General features: G+C 40.1%; 1 protein-coding gene and 1 pseudogene across 2 annotated transcripts in view; one reads left to right on the plus strand and one right to left on the minus strand.

Moving 5' to 3' along the window:
- The window catches only part of ARMC8 (armadillo repeat containing 8), a 107,229-nt gene extending 103,554 nt beyond the window's left edge, over positions 1-3,675 (minus strand). For both annotated transcript variants that reach the window (XM_032408633.1, XM_032408632.1), the window contains exon 1: positions 3,385-3,675. Coding sequence is in view for 1 of the 2 variants with exons in the window: in XM_032408632.1 (XP_032264523.1) it covers positions 3,385-3,429 (45 nt within the window). In the remaining variant the exon portion in view is untranslated. The remainder of the gene's footprint in view (positions 1-3,384) is intronic.
- Positions 3,676-9,056: 5,381 nt separating this feature from the next.
- LOC116635286 lies at positions 9,057-9,651 on the plus strand (annotated as a pseudogene).
- Positions 9,652-15,170: the final 5,519 nt, after the last annotated feature.

Below are 15,170 nucleotides of genomic sequence, written 5' to 3' on the forward strand. Positions count from 1 at the left end.
TCGATCCCAGGACCCTGGGATCGAGCCCCGCATAGGGCTCCCTGCTCGGCGGGAAGCCTGCTTCTCTCTCTCCCACTCCCTCTGCTTGTGTTCCCTCTTTCGCTGTGTCTCTCTCTGTCAAATAAATAAAATCTTAAAAAAAAAAAAAAAAAGAAAAGAAAAGGGTAATGCAAACCAAAGTGCAAACCAAAGATGGATAGGGATGATCATGGTGCAGCCTAGAAAGATAGCTGGAGAGTTTGTTCAACTCCCCAAAATAGATAGTTCAACCATTTACTGAATACCTTGTATATGCAAGACATAGTGTTAAAAATAGCAGTGGGGGTTAAGAAAAAGGTCAAGCACTTACCTCTGAATTAATTTACTAAGAAGATAGAACAATTGTTAAAGGCCTCAGGGCCTCTGCAAAAGGAGTTTCCTTTGCCTGGAACACTCTTCTGTTTTTCTAGTTAGTTCTTAACCATCCTTGAACTCTCAGTTCATTGTCGCTTCTTCAGGGAAATCCTCCCTAGCTCTCCTCATTGCCCTCTCCATTAGACCAGGTTCCCCTACTACGTGCTCATACAGCACCCTATATTTTTAATTCATAACACTAATCACCATTCACAAAGAATTGTGTAATGATTTGATATCTATTTTCCCCATTAGGCTAAAATTTCCAAAGGGCAAAAACAGGTCTATGCCACTCACCACTGTATTCCCAAACCCAATGCCATGCCTGGCAAATGATAGAAGTTCAAAATATATTACAAGAATGAATCCATACAAAGCTATAATTCATATGTACAAATGAGCAGGCAGACAGTAAGAGTTACTGGATTTGGAAGAACCCAAGATCACTTCAATTTGAAAAAGCCAGTTTATATGGGATAGAAGGTTCATGCAGAGGATAAAGAATCTTATATCCGAAGTTGAACATGATTATCAACCTTTCAGCAATAGGAACCCACTGAAGAATTGAAACAGGAACAAAATGTGTCCAATGTCTTCTATAGGAAAATTACTGTGGAGAATGGACTGGAACTGAGAGGGTAAGACATAAGGAGTGGTAAAAATAATTCTGAGGACACTGTGGTAATGCAGGCACAAAATGATATGAAAGGGTGGCCACGGGAACAGCCACATGTGTGAAATACTAAGAACCAACAGAACTTAAGGACTGATTAGATATAGGGGCACGAAAAGGCTAAGGGCCAAAGATGATCCAAGAGGTTTAACAGAGAGTGATCAATGAAAGCCAGTACCAATAACAGAAATGGAAAGTCATAATTAAGTCCTCTTAGGAGAAGGGAATGTGCTTTGTTAGAAGTCTCAGGTAACATCCACACAATTGAAGATACGAGACTATGTGGAAAAAAAGTCAAGGCTGGCAATGTAATACGTGAGTGGATCACAGTTAAGGTTTAAGAGTGAATGAGATCTCTCATAGGGGAGAAGGTATAAAGGGCCTTGAATGAAACCCTTAAAGCCATATGATTTGCCCCTTGCTTGAATTATGTTTATCATGTCGTGGACTCATTCAGACTGTGACTTCCCTGAGGGCACATCTGATCTCATCCTTGCATTCCCTATAAGTATACATTAAAGAGTGTTTTACATAACTGGTGCACAGTAAGCAGCCTATTAAAGGAATCAGTTATTTTCAAGGTAATTTCTGATTAATATTTCCTGTTCCATCTGCACTCTGTATTTCAAAAGGTGGTGCCACAGTGGCATCTGATTTCCCAAGGCTCTATAACTGATGAATTGACAGACAAGACTTTGGGACTGTGAAAAATATATAAGCCCCCAATGAGATTAGAACTAAAGGAAATCCCAACTAGAAGTAGGGAATACTCTTCAAGAAGTTTCTGCATAAAATTAAACAGGAAATATTATTTACTGAGGGAGAGAAACAAATGAAAATTTTCAATTGTATGCATGATACAAGTTGACAATGTACAAAAAGTAAAGAAACTTCAGCTGAAATGAAGGATAAACAAGATAATTAAAGGGACTTGAGGACAGTTGAGAGGGATATTTTTTTAAAAAAACATATTGAGGGAAAAGTCATTCACCTGCTTGCCCACAAAATATTCCTGGGTATTACAGAAGTAGAATAAAAGGCTAACCTGATTCAATACTTAGATGAACAGTGTTTCCCCAAGCTGTATAAAATAAGGAAAAAGACTGCTAAAATCGATCAGGAGACAAATTGGATGACGGCCCCCGCCCCCCAAATTAAATTATCTAGGCTACAGTATTCCACAGTGTTCTAACCCTGAATCATAGCAAATGTCCTAAGTGCTTCCAGATAGGTGAGTGTCTCTGCGGGAGAAGTCAGGGAAGAGAAAAGAAACTCGCTGGAATCACAGATTCTAGGACCCTGACAAGTCAGGTAATCTGTAATCCAACCACCCTCTCAGTATCAGACAGCTTTCACAAGTTTAAAAGATGGCCAACCTGTCTTTGCCTATTTCCAACAACAGTAAATGGACCACTGGTAAAGTGACTATTCTCTCGTTGGACAGCTCTAAATTGTTGTAAAACCCTTTGAAGTTATCCCTCAGTAACTTTCACTCCGGGTCCTGGTTCTCAAGAGCAATACAGTGAAAAGTGAAAGTTGTATTTTGGACTTTTTTTTTTAACTTGAAAAAACCCCCAAACAACTAGATATTACTTCCTGGCGGGTCAATACATTCCCTTCTTTCAATAATAGGAAAATTGACTTTTCCCCCCCAGCGTTTGACTCCCCTTAAAAAAAAAAGTAATGCCAGGCACAGGTTCCTTTAGACTCCGAGCTGCGACCTCCAAAGCAGAGCGAAGAAAAGGGGCTTAAATAACTACATACACTAAGATATGATGCAGCTGACATGAAATCCCCGTTGCCAAGAAGCAAGCAGTTCTAGCCCGTGTCGGGACGCGATAGAAGCCACAGACCTGGTCTGGCCTCTCTCAGGCTGTAGGGGCCCAAAGTGCCTGCACCTCTCCTTGCCAACGCCGCGGGGGGCTGAATGGGCGCTCTTTCCCAGGCCAGCGGCAAGCCCGGCGCCTCACAGGGCAGAGCGCTCGGCCGGGAGAAGCAGCAACGCTGAGAGGAAGGTTCAGTGAAGCACCTGGCAAAGCCCAAGCCGAGCCACCGGGCCAGCTGCCCGTACGCCCAACCACCGTGTCCGCCAGAGGCCACCCGAGAAACGGTACCGGTGGAAGCTCCTGGAGTTGGAGACGTTTCTGGCTCGGTCGGGGTCCCGTCTATTCCTCCCGCCTACCCTCTCTCTCCATGGCCCAAAGCTGAGCCGGAAGCTACCCCAAGGGGTGGTGTGCAGGAGGCACTCCACGTTTGGGGCGAATGCTGCGGGCCGGCCCGAGCTCTCGAGCTAGCGGGCAGCTGCGGCGGTCACTCACCGAGAGGACGCTCATGCGGATTGGGGTCTCCAACAGGCACGCCATCTTGAGCCTTCCCACCCGGCTACGGCCGGTGCCGGCGCGGGGGCCGGCACTTTCGACAAGGAACTATTGGGCCAACGAAAGGCACCTTCTGCAGAAAATCAGGCAGGTAGACGAAAACACACCACGCTCTAGGCACAGCGAAGTACGGCCAGGGCCCGCAGAAGGAAGAGGAAAGGAAAACCGCGCCAAGGGCCTCCTCACGAATCGTCCTCTCAGAAACTGCAGCTACTCTCAGCCTGGGTTAGAGGTGGGAGCTGGCAGCAGTTTCCGCATGCGCAAAGAAGATCTGCCAGCCCCACCTGCCGCTCGCGGTAGGCGGAGCCACAGGGGCGGGGTCTCGCTCTGGCGCTGCAAACTCGTTACAATGCGGGAGCTCACGTACTCATATTATGAAAAGCTAGTATGTGGAGTCACATACGTAATTTGAAGTTCACATTCATATTCATTATCTCACTCTTTTGCACCAGACTCCTAGCGTTGTTATTATCGCCATTTTGCAGATGGAGGGACTGTGGTCTCGGAACCAGGTCTTCAGCATAATCTGCCCGACCCATTTATTCTGGCGTAGTGTTAAGAAGAGATACTCTAGAACAAGAACGCCTGGGCTTAATCTTTACTACTTCACTTATTAGCTGCATTACCTCCAGCAAGTTACTTAACCTCCTTATGCTTCAGCTTTCTCTTCTATAAAATAAGGGTTATGAAAACGGAGAACTAAAGCTCTTTAGAACATGCCTGGAATGTAGAAAGCGTTATATATGTATTAGTATATCCCCAGCCTCTGAGTCAAATAAAAAAAAAAAGGTGGGGGGCAAATATCTGAAGAATTAACACTAAAGTGCTCTGGTAACTGAAGCCAAATAAAAACATGCTTCTAATTATATTTTCTGATTGATTAATCCAGCTTTCCCGCTCCGTGTGTGCGTGTGTGTACCAAACTGCCCTGCACTTGACTTGACAGGTTTCACCTGCGTACTGCCTGTAACCAGTAAGTTTTCATAGAATGGTTGCAATGAGCCTGTTTCATTACTTGTTTGTTGTTTTTTTTTTTCCATTTTTATAGCCACTCCTTAATTCAAGCTGTTACTACCTCTCCCATGGACTAGAGCAATAGCCTTCCAACTGATCTTGTAGCCTCTACACTTTGCTCCTCACTGCTTTCCTATCTTCTTCCTGTTTAGGTATCCCCCTCTTTTAGAAAGTTCCCCTTAAGCCACTTTGCTTTTAGAAAAGCCCTCTACATTAAAACCCGTTTTTGCTAACAAAAGAAATCCAAGAGAATTTTTGCTTTTATGAAAAAAGGTAGTAAATGAAAATAGCAGTTAGAGTTTGTTTTGCAGTGAGCCTTTATAAAGGCAGCTCTCAACCCCAGGCAGCAGGGGAGAGTGACATCCCCAAGCTCCTTCCCCGGGAACTACATTCAGCATCTCAGTTATCAAGCCACCCATAGCTTTGAACTTGTCTGTGAACACCTGTGCTTTATCTCCATTTATTTTGTGCATCTCTTAGCAAGATATGTCCTAAGGTATCAGAAATGCCTAAAAGGTTATTTTTCAGGTCTGGAAATGCTCAGAAATGTTTCTAAATATTTCCATATAAAGTAATGGTAATTGCTTCTTCACTTTATATCATTTTGGTTTAGAAAGTTTTGATAAGAACTCTCTAATTTTGGATAATGGGGGAAACCTGTACTTGGTTTACAAATTTATTGTAGCCCTAATTATCCTTGCTTACGGCTCTGTGTTCCCAAACAACTGCTGAGTTTCTGGAAAGCAGGAATTTCATTTTAGATTTTTCCTTGTGCAGTATTTCCCAAACTTCAGTAATCTGCATACCACCCATGCAATCTTTGTCAGTCTAAACCCAGGTGTTATTATTCACTCAATATTTTTCTTTAAGGTCAATTTCAATTCATTAAATAGTTTTCTCTTCTTCCTAAATGATAATAGTCTGTAAAATCAAGTTTTTTGTGCTCCTTATTTTCATTCTAGTACGTATTAACATAATAGCTACAAAAAAGTTTAAATGTCCATTTGTCATCTAAAATCATGCCATATACTGCATACCATAAAGAGCAGAGCATAACCTTTGGAACAAAGGATACAAAAGTATCAATTGAATTTTCAGCTGACATTTGTACAATATAGAGTTGTGATAGCTGTGTTTATCCATGCTTCATCCATTAGCTCAAGCAGTACATCCTCCAGGAAGCCCCTTCCCCAAGTATAAGTTAAATGACCCCTTCCCGTGTTTTAATGCATTTTTAATGTTCTTGCCACTAACACAGCTTCTCCAACAATATATTGTAAATTTTTAAAGATCCTATCTATTCATTTGAGAGAGAGAGAATGAGAGAGCACAAGCAGGTGGAGTGGCAGACGGAGAGGGAGAAGCAGGCTCCCCACCCAGCAGAGATCCTGACGTGGGGCTGGATCCGAGGACCCTGGGATCATGACCTGAGCTGAAGGCAGACACTTAACCAACTGAGCCCCCCAGGGACCCCATATTGTAATTTTTTTGTCATTGTTTACTTGTTTGTCTCCCCATTATACTCTTCAGGACAAGTACTAGGAATTTTATCTACTAGGTCTTTTATCTCACTTCCTAGCATAAAATAATCATGGTAAATGCTTATTGAATGAATTTTTTACTTAGTTTGGTCACCCCCACAGACAGATCCTGGAACAGTGATTTGGGTGCAGGTAGTTTATTTGGGAAGTGTTTCCAGAGACCAGAATTGATGGGTCAGGGAGAGTAAAAAAAAAAAGGAAAAGTCAATATAAGGATCCATTATTGAAATCACTGCCTTCTCCTTGAGGACCTCTGAAAAATGTACAGAATGCTCCCCTGGATATCCCTCTTGCAGCTGGAGCATTTATCCACCCTCCCATCTGGTATTGGTTGAGGGTTTTCCCAGGGCTGGTAACTGTCCTGGATTGTACTTCTGCACAGAAGAGAGAGGGCTTCCTTAACCTGGTATAGAAAAGCAGAATCTGTAGGCTTGCTTTTGGGGTGCAATATAGACGGCATGAATCTGAGCTTGCAGCAGAACCGTCATTAGAGTTGTGGCTGAAATCAGAGTGGACAGGAGCTAGAGAATGTAACTAGAGCATCCAACACCTCTGCTACTCAGGCTTTCCTATTTTATTTCCAGAAGACTGACATAGCCATTTTATGGAAAGGAAGCATTGATTAGCAAACTTCTAAGCTTGGGGATCAGGAATCTCATTCCTAGTTCAAATTTTGCTGCTAAAAAACCTTAGGTATACTCTTCAAAGCCAATTAATGAGTAGAAATTGAGGAGTAAAAAGATTTTGATTCAGCTTTCATGTAACAGCAACAACAGAACAGGTAACTGTGGCACAGTGGTGGGAAGAGGGAACTATCCACACTGACTTCCCTGCAAACAAGAATGAAATTTCTCCCCATCCTCCCATGGCTCTTATTGCAGAGCAGTATTAATTTCTTTTCTTTCTTTAAAGATTTTATTTATTTATTTGATAAAGAGATGGAGAGAGCAGGAGTGGGGACAGGCAAAGGGAGAAGCAGGCTTCCCGCGGAGCAGGGAGCCCAATGTGGGGCTTGATCCCAGGACCCTGGGATCATGACCTGAGCCCAAGGCAGACACTTAACCGACTGAACCACCAAGGCGCCCCAAGCAGTATTAATTTCTGAAAAAATAATGATAACAAGGTGTGAATTTAATAAGGCAAAATAGTAATGCAAAGTAAAAAGTAAGTAGCCAGAAAGAAATTTGAAGAGTATTTATAAATGTCTAAGTGCAATTGCCAGGATAGAGAAAGCCGAATTTTTGAAAGTAGAAACATACCTATGCAAAAAGAGGAAAGCATAAAGTATGGAAAGATAGATGTAAACCAAAAACTGAATGGCCTCAAAAGGACTTTGGAAGAAACTTTAGCAAGATTTGACAACAGAGGAGTCTTTAGAACAAAAAGAGAAAATGCAGTAATGGTGGTGAGGAAGAGATATAGTTCAGTTTAACAGTCACTAACTGTGGGTTTACTTGTGCACATATTGTACTAGGGATTCAAAGTAGTATAAAGACATGGTTCCCAACTTCAAGCAGGCAGGAATAAAAGTGACACTCTGAGAGGTTCAATAATTTGTTTAAGGTTGCTTAGGGGATGAATAAGAGGCTGAATCAATTTGGGCACAGGCTTCTCTATTTCAAAATCCTTACCAGAGCCCTCACAGTCTCCTGGGACCTGACAGGCCTATCCTACATGGGACAACTAAGTACTCACCTAAGCAGCTAATTAAGCAAAATCTACAAGGGCTTTGCAATGGGAAATAATGCATCAGTAATTCAGCAGGTGTTTGGAGGGTATCAAATATGCATGTGCATAAAGTAGAATTAGTAAGGTGTTGAAAAAGTCTTTTATTAGAAATTACAGTAAAAAATGTTCTTTTTATAACCAAATTATGGTAGAATTCCAACTTACAAATATAGAAGAAATGATGGAATTTGAAAGCCACCACATTACAACCACGTGAGCTATAAATGTTTGAAGCAAGAATCATCAATGGATGCTTACACTAATTGGTGAAAATATAATGAAAAACAGGATATTTATCCAGTCTCAAAGCATCTTCCCACAAGTGACTAATGATGGTAGAGAAACTTGGTAGACACCAGTTATTCAAGAGACTGCAATTAATATCACCACTAATGGGATAAATAGACACTATGATAGGATGTACTGATAAGGATACAACATCACTTCCATAGTATTCCTGCCAAAAATGCACAAGTGTAATCATGAGGAAACATCAGACAAACCCTAATTGAGGGACATTCTACAAAACAACACACCCACATCCTTTAAAATTGTCATGAAAGATAAAGAAAAGCTGAAAAATTATTCTAGATTAAAGGAGACTAAAGTGACATGACAATCAAATGCAACTTGTGATCTGGGATTGAATCCTGGACAAGGAAAAAAGCATTTCCCCCCTCTTGCTACAAAGGTCATCAATGGGAAAGTTGGCAAAATCTGAACAAAATCTGTAGATGATTGCTAATCATTACAACTGTCCTGAGTTTGATAATTGTACTGTTTTTATGAAGAGAATGCCCTTCATACACAGTGAAGAATTTAAGTGTAAAAAATTGAGTAGTTGTGAGTTAAGCAATTTTTTTCTTTAATAATGAAAAAGGAACTCATTTATTTATTTTTTAAAAGATTTTATTTATTTATTTGACAGAGAGAGACACAGCGAGAGAGGGAACACAAGCAGGGGGAGTGGAAGAGGGAGAAGCAGGCTTCCCGCTGAGCAGGGAGCCCGATGCGGGGCTCGATCCCAGGACCCTGGGATCATGACCTGAGCCGAAGGCAGACGCTTAACGACTGAGCCACCCAGGCGCCCCAAGGAACTCATTTAGACAACAATTTTTAAAAAGAGGACCAAGGATCCTGCAAATGTATTCTTTCAACAAAATGTATATACTAGGTGTCCACAATGTGCCAGGCACAGTGCCCAGGAGTGGGTAATACAATTATGAACAAGATAGATACATTCCTTGTTCTCACGGAGCTTTCAGACACAAGGTAGAGAGACAAGAAAATAAGCAATTAGACTTTCCTTCTGGCGCTGCGGCCACAGCCATGAATATGCTCAGGCTTCCGAAGAGGCTTGCCTCCAGTGTCCTCGCTGTGGCAAAAAGAACATCAGGTTGGACCCCAATGAGAGCAATGAAATCACCGATGCCAACTCCTGTCAACAGATCCGAAAACTGATCAAAGATGGGTTGATCATCCCGAAAGCTGTGACTGTCCATTCCTGGGCTCGGTGCCGGAAAAACACTTTGGCCTACGGGAAGGGCAGGGCTATGGGCATTGGTAAGAGAAGAGGTATGGCCAATGCTCAAATGCCTGAGAAGGTAACCTGGGTGAGGAGGATAAGAATTCTGCTCCAGCTTCTCAGAAGATACCGTGAATCTAAGAAGAAGACGGGACCGCCACATGTATCACACAGCCTGTCCCTGAGAACGAAGGGTCAGGTGTTCAAAAACATGCGGGTTCTCATGGAACACATCCACAAGCTGAAGGCAGACAAGGCTCGCAAGAAGCTTCTGGCTGACCAGGTTGAGACCGGCAGATTGAAGACCACGGAGGCTCCCAGGCGCCGCGAAGAGCAGCTCCAGACCAGGGAGGAGGAATCATCAAGACTCTGTCCAAGGAGGAAGAGACCAAGAAATAAAATTCCCTCTCTTTTGTCTGTACGTAGTGGCCTTGGCAATAACACAGATCAGTTAGTTATTCAATAAAACAAACTTTTATCTGCCAAAAAAAAAAAAAAGAAAGAAAAAGAAAAGGAGTTATTAGAATGTAGAATAATAAGTAAGAGGATATGGGGCTAAGGCAGCCTCTAGGAGGGAAATGTTACCAGGACTGAAGCCCTTTCCATGGAGGTGGCACCCAAGCTCTGACATGAAGTGTCAAGAGGAGCAGACGAGGCAAAGCTCTGAGTGATATTCCACACAGAGCTTGGCTTGTCCATAAACATTCACCTAATTGAACAGCTAAGGCACCACTTCTCTGTATTTAGATGTGGAAACACTAACAGATCCTCTAAAATCAATGCTAGGACAAGAGTTCCAATTATTTATAGGAAAAGAGATACTATAAAAGCAGCCGGGCTTCAGTTGGTTATACCATCTTCTGGATTGCCTGGGTAATAAAAAGACACCTCTGCCCCAAACAATGACAACCACATTAAGCAGATGGGTTTGAAAATGAAGACGTGAAGGTAACAAGTTAGGTAAAGTAAAGCCAATCTGTTCACCATTTACAATGCAGGAATGGAATCTGGAAGTTATCATAACTTGTAAACAAGAGATATTGAGGTTTGTTTTTATTTTTTTAATGAAATCAGAAAGTGCAATGAGATGTCTGACAAGTTTAAGATTCAGAAGCTAGAAACACCACAGCACTTTTATTCTTTTGTGATGTCTGCCTCTCTTCAGTTTAGTTTTACCAACACAGACTTGCTCTCTTCTTAGTTTTCCTTTAGAGTGTGCTGCCATCAGGTGGTGGCAGGTGCCAAAATCACCTAGTTCTATTATGAGGTATAGTTAGCAAGGACGGATGTTTTTTTCTTGATGTTTGTCACATTTTATTTAAAAACAGACTTGAAAACTCATTGCTCAAATATCTCCATAGCTCACTCCCTTACTTCATGAAGGTTTCTGCTCAATGTCACCCTATCAGCATGGTCTTCTAGAACCACACTATATTCATGAAATGCCCTACTCCCCATCTGAGCATTTCCTATCCCATCACCCTGCTCTATATTTAATCATCCATCTTTTAAATATGGTTCTTTATTTCTGTGTTCCTTATTTTTATTCAACTCTTATTTGGCTGGATTTCATTGTCAAGTCATTTTTTCATCAAAAAGGGCCCGTGGGGTATTGTTTCCTTGGAGTTATTTTATGGATGAAAACATCTGCTTGTTGCCTTTTACTTGAATGACACCTTGCCTGGTCTAACAATATAGGAAAACAGAACCTATTCTAGGTATTTTAAGCAAAAAGATCACAACATTTTTGGAAGGGCTAAAGATGCAAATGAGGTGGGGAGGAATATATTTTACTTGAGATCAGGAACAATAGGAAGTTCACCACCTCTGAAGGAGTTTGAGGTGCTGAGTTACCCTACCATGGCTAGAGCCAGAAGAGAACAGAAACAGCTTTTACCTATCTTCTCCCTTCTAATTTCACTCAAGTGTTTCTCATTTGCAAAACCGAATCTGGACCTCAGCTGGCAAGGGAGTCTAAGAAATGTAGTTTCTCAGTTCTAGCCCCTGCAATACATGGATGGGCAGAAACGAAAAATACAGACACACACAGAGGGAGGGAGTATTTTATATATCTATATATCTATGATACATTATATATATAAATTATATATCTGTCATATATAATAGGTCTTATATATGAGAGTAAATGGCAGAAATGATGCTCCTTTATCCCTAATGTATTATATATATATATATATATATATATATATATATATGTAATATGGAAGTTTCCTAAAAACAAGAAATTCCCTTATATAACCACAGTAAAATTAACAAAACCAGGACATTAACCCTGATGCAATATTATTGAATTTACAGACCTTATTCATATTTGGCCAATTGCCCTAATGTCTTGTATAGTACCATATTCATGAATCTTCTGTCTCCTTTAATTTTTAACCTTTCTCAGTTTGTCCCGTATTTTATGAGCATATTTTTAAGAAAGATAAACCAATTATTTTTCAATTGCCTTTCTCAATTTCAATTTGTCTCCTATTTTTCAAGATTAGACTTGAGTTATGCATTTTTGGCAGGAATACCACAGAAATAAAGTATGACATATCAGGAGGCACACGATGTAGATTAGTTCACTCCTAATAAGATTAACTTTGATCATTCTGTTAAAGTGGTGTCTGCCAGGTTTCTGGTGTAAAATGCATATTTTTCTTTGTGTTATAATAAGTATCTTTTGGAAAGATACTTTGAGACTATATAAGTAGTCTCAAATAATAGATACGTTGAAACTGTGTAAGTATCCTATTACTCTCTAAAGTTTTACTCAGTGGTTTAGCATTAGTTGAATATTCTTGCTTGAAACAATGATGATGATGATGACAAAATGGTTATCTCTAATCCAACTTTCCTTCCATATTTACCAATCAGCATTCTTGTGTAAATAAGATCCCTCTCTTTCCCCTATTATTTATTTATATCAGTAGAGAATACAGTTGACCCTTGAACAACATGGGTTTGAACTGTGTGGGTCCACTTATACATGGATTTTTTTCTTATAAATGTATTTATAAGAAAATGTATTTTCTTATGTACTTATAAATGTATTTTCTCTTCCGTATGATTTTCCTAATAACATTTGTTTGGGTCCAGCTTACTTTATTGTAAGAATACACTATGCAATACATATAAAACACAAAATATGTGTTACTTAACTGTTTACGTTATCATTAAGTCTTCCGGTCAACAGTAGGCTATTGGTAGTTAAGTTATACATGGATTTTTGATGGTGTGGGAGTCTGTGCCCCTAACCCCCGCATTGTTCAAGGGTCAACTGTAGTAGATTCCTACTTTATTTGATGGCCTATAGTCTGTTACTATGATTATGCATTTTGATGCTGAAATTGTTTCAGACTTGGCCAGTAGCAAGACCTTCAATCGGTGTCTTTTGATGTCTGAGATTCTTTGAACACTTCCTTGCTTTCTTGCACAAGATGATCCATGTTCATTTTGTACTTTCTCTGTCCTAGAATCAACTACTTCATTTCTTTTAGAGGGGAATGGTATTTAGAAACCAAGGTCTGGTTGTCCCTAAGAAGTTTTAATGAACACCTGCTCAGCCTCATCCCAGATTATGCTCTTTTTAGCATGTTTCCATTGTAACATGTGGTTTCTCTTTTCATCTTGCTCATTGCTGAGTCCTTCTATCTAGATATTGCCTTTGCTCTGATAGAATCAAGGAATTTCTTTCCCAGCAGGTCTGAGACCTGTTTGTTTCCCCATGGGACTACACACACACTTTGAGGGTACCTGTCTGTTCAGTGAGTGTGCCTTTTCACATTTTCAAAAAGAATTATCTTCATTGTTCATTCAATCCATTTTTCTCCAACAATTTTTCTGTTTCTTCTCATTCAGAATGGGAAGAGGGTGAGACATGTGACATGTGGGCTCTTTCCATAGTTTGGGTATTGTGCACATTGCTGCTATAAACATTGGGGTGCAGGTCCAATCATCCTTATTTTCATCTTTTATTTCCTGCTTTGACCACTAGTTTTTGAATGTTATGGTATTAGGTTATTGTTTCCTATTGGTCACAAAAGAAGAAAATCCAAAAGACTGATATATTAAAATTTTCTTATAAACTCTGCATGGAAATCATAAGGAGATACCACTGCAGAAAATGTAAGGAAATGGCTACAATGTAACAGACAGACAATACCAAGGCTGTTGAGCACATGGAATAATTGTAATGTTTTATATTCCTTAGGAAAGTGTAATTGGAACACTTTGGAAACTGACCTAGCTATCAAAGCTAAACATATATCTACTCTATACCCAGAAATTATATTCCTGGACATAATCCAAGGGAAATAAGTGCTATGTCCACTAAAAGATTCTTACAAGAATGTACATAGTGGTTTTATTCATAATAGCCCCAAAGTAGAAACAACCCAATTGTCCTTCCGCAGGACAATAGACAAGCAAACTGCGGTATGTTCACACAATCGAATACTACACAGTAATAAGAAACAGCATCCTATGATTATATCTATTTATATTATAGATTTACAGATGAATCTCACAGACACTAAATTAAGTTCATAATATATATTGGAATTTATATGAAGTTTATAAACAAGCAAAGGTGAAATAGGTGAAGGGGATTAAGAGTCCACTTATGATGAACATTGAGTAAGTATAGAATTGTTGAGTCACTATACTGTACACCCAAAACTAATATAACACTGTATGTTAACTGTACTGGAATTAGAAAAAAAACAAGCAAAGCTCATCTATGTTGATAGAGGTTAGAATAGTGCTTTTCTTTTGGGTGTAGGGGCTTGTGAGGAAGTACAAAGGAGCCTTTCTGAATGCTGGAAATATTTTATATCTTGATATGGGTGGTGGTTATATGGGTGATTACATATGTGAAAATGCATCAAAATGGGCTCTTAAGTTTTAATTTGTTCATGTTACTTCAAATTGGACCTCAATTAAAATATTTTACATGGAAGAAAAAAGGATCCAGAAAATGATAATTCCTGTAGATTAAAAATCAAATGGATCTATGATCAAGTAATCTGGGACAAAGCAAGAAAGAATATCCAATGGAAAAAAGACAGTCTCTTCAACAAATGGTGTTGGGAAAATTGGACAGCCACATGTAGAAGAATGAAACTGGACCACTTTCTTACACTATACACAAAAATAAACTCAAAATGGATGAAAGACCTAAATATGAGAGAGGAATCCATCAAAATCCTAGAGAAGAACACAGGCAGCAACCTCTTCGACCTTGGCTGCAGGAACTTCTCACTAGACATGTCTCCAAAGGCAAGGGAAACAAAAGCAAAAATGAACTGTTGGGACTTCATCAAGATAAAAAGCTTTTGCACAGCAAAGGAAACAGTCAACAAAACCAAAAGACAACCTACAGAATGGGAGAAGATATTTGCAAGTGTCTTATCAGATAAAGGGCTTGTATCCAAGATCTATAAAGAACTTATGAAACTCAATATCCAAAAAATAAGTAATCCAGTCAAGAAATGGGCAGAAGACATGAACAGACATTTCTCCGAAGACGACATCCAAATGGCCAACAGACACATGAAAAAATGCTCAACATCACTCAACATCAGGGAAATCCAAATCAAAACCTCAATGAGATACCACCTCACATGAGTCAGAATGGCTAAAATGAATGAGTTAGGAAACAACAAATGTTGGCAAGGGTGTGGAAAAAGGGGAGCACTTTTACACTGCTGGTGGGAATGCAAGCTGGCTCAGCCACTCTGAAAAACAGTATGGAGGTTCCTCAAAAGGTTGAAAATGGAGCTACCCTATGACCCAGCAATTGCATTACTAGGTATTTACTCAAAGGATACAAACATAGTGATCCAAAGGGGACCTGCACCCCAATGTTTATAGCAGCAATGTGCACAATACCCAAACTACGGAAAGAGCCC

The sequence above is a fragment of the Phoca vitulina genome, unplaced genomic scaffold, assembly GCF_004348235.1.
Source record: "Phoca vitulina isolate PV1807 unplaced genomic scaffold, GSC_HSeal_1.0 scaffold10, whole genome shotgun sequence".
NCBI lineage: Eukaryota > Metazoa > Chordata > Mammalia > Carnivora > Phocidae > Phoca > Phoca vitulina.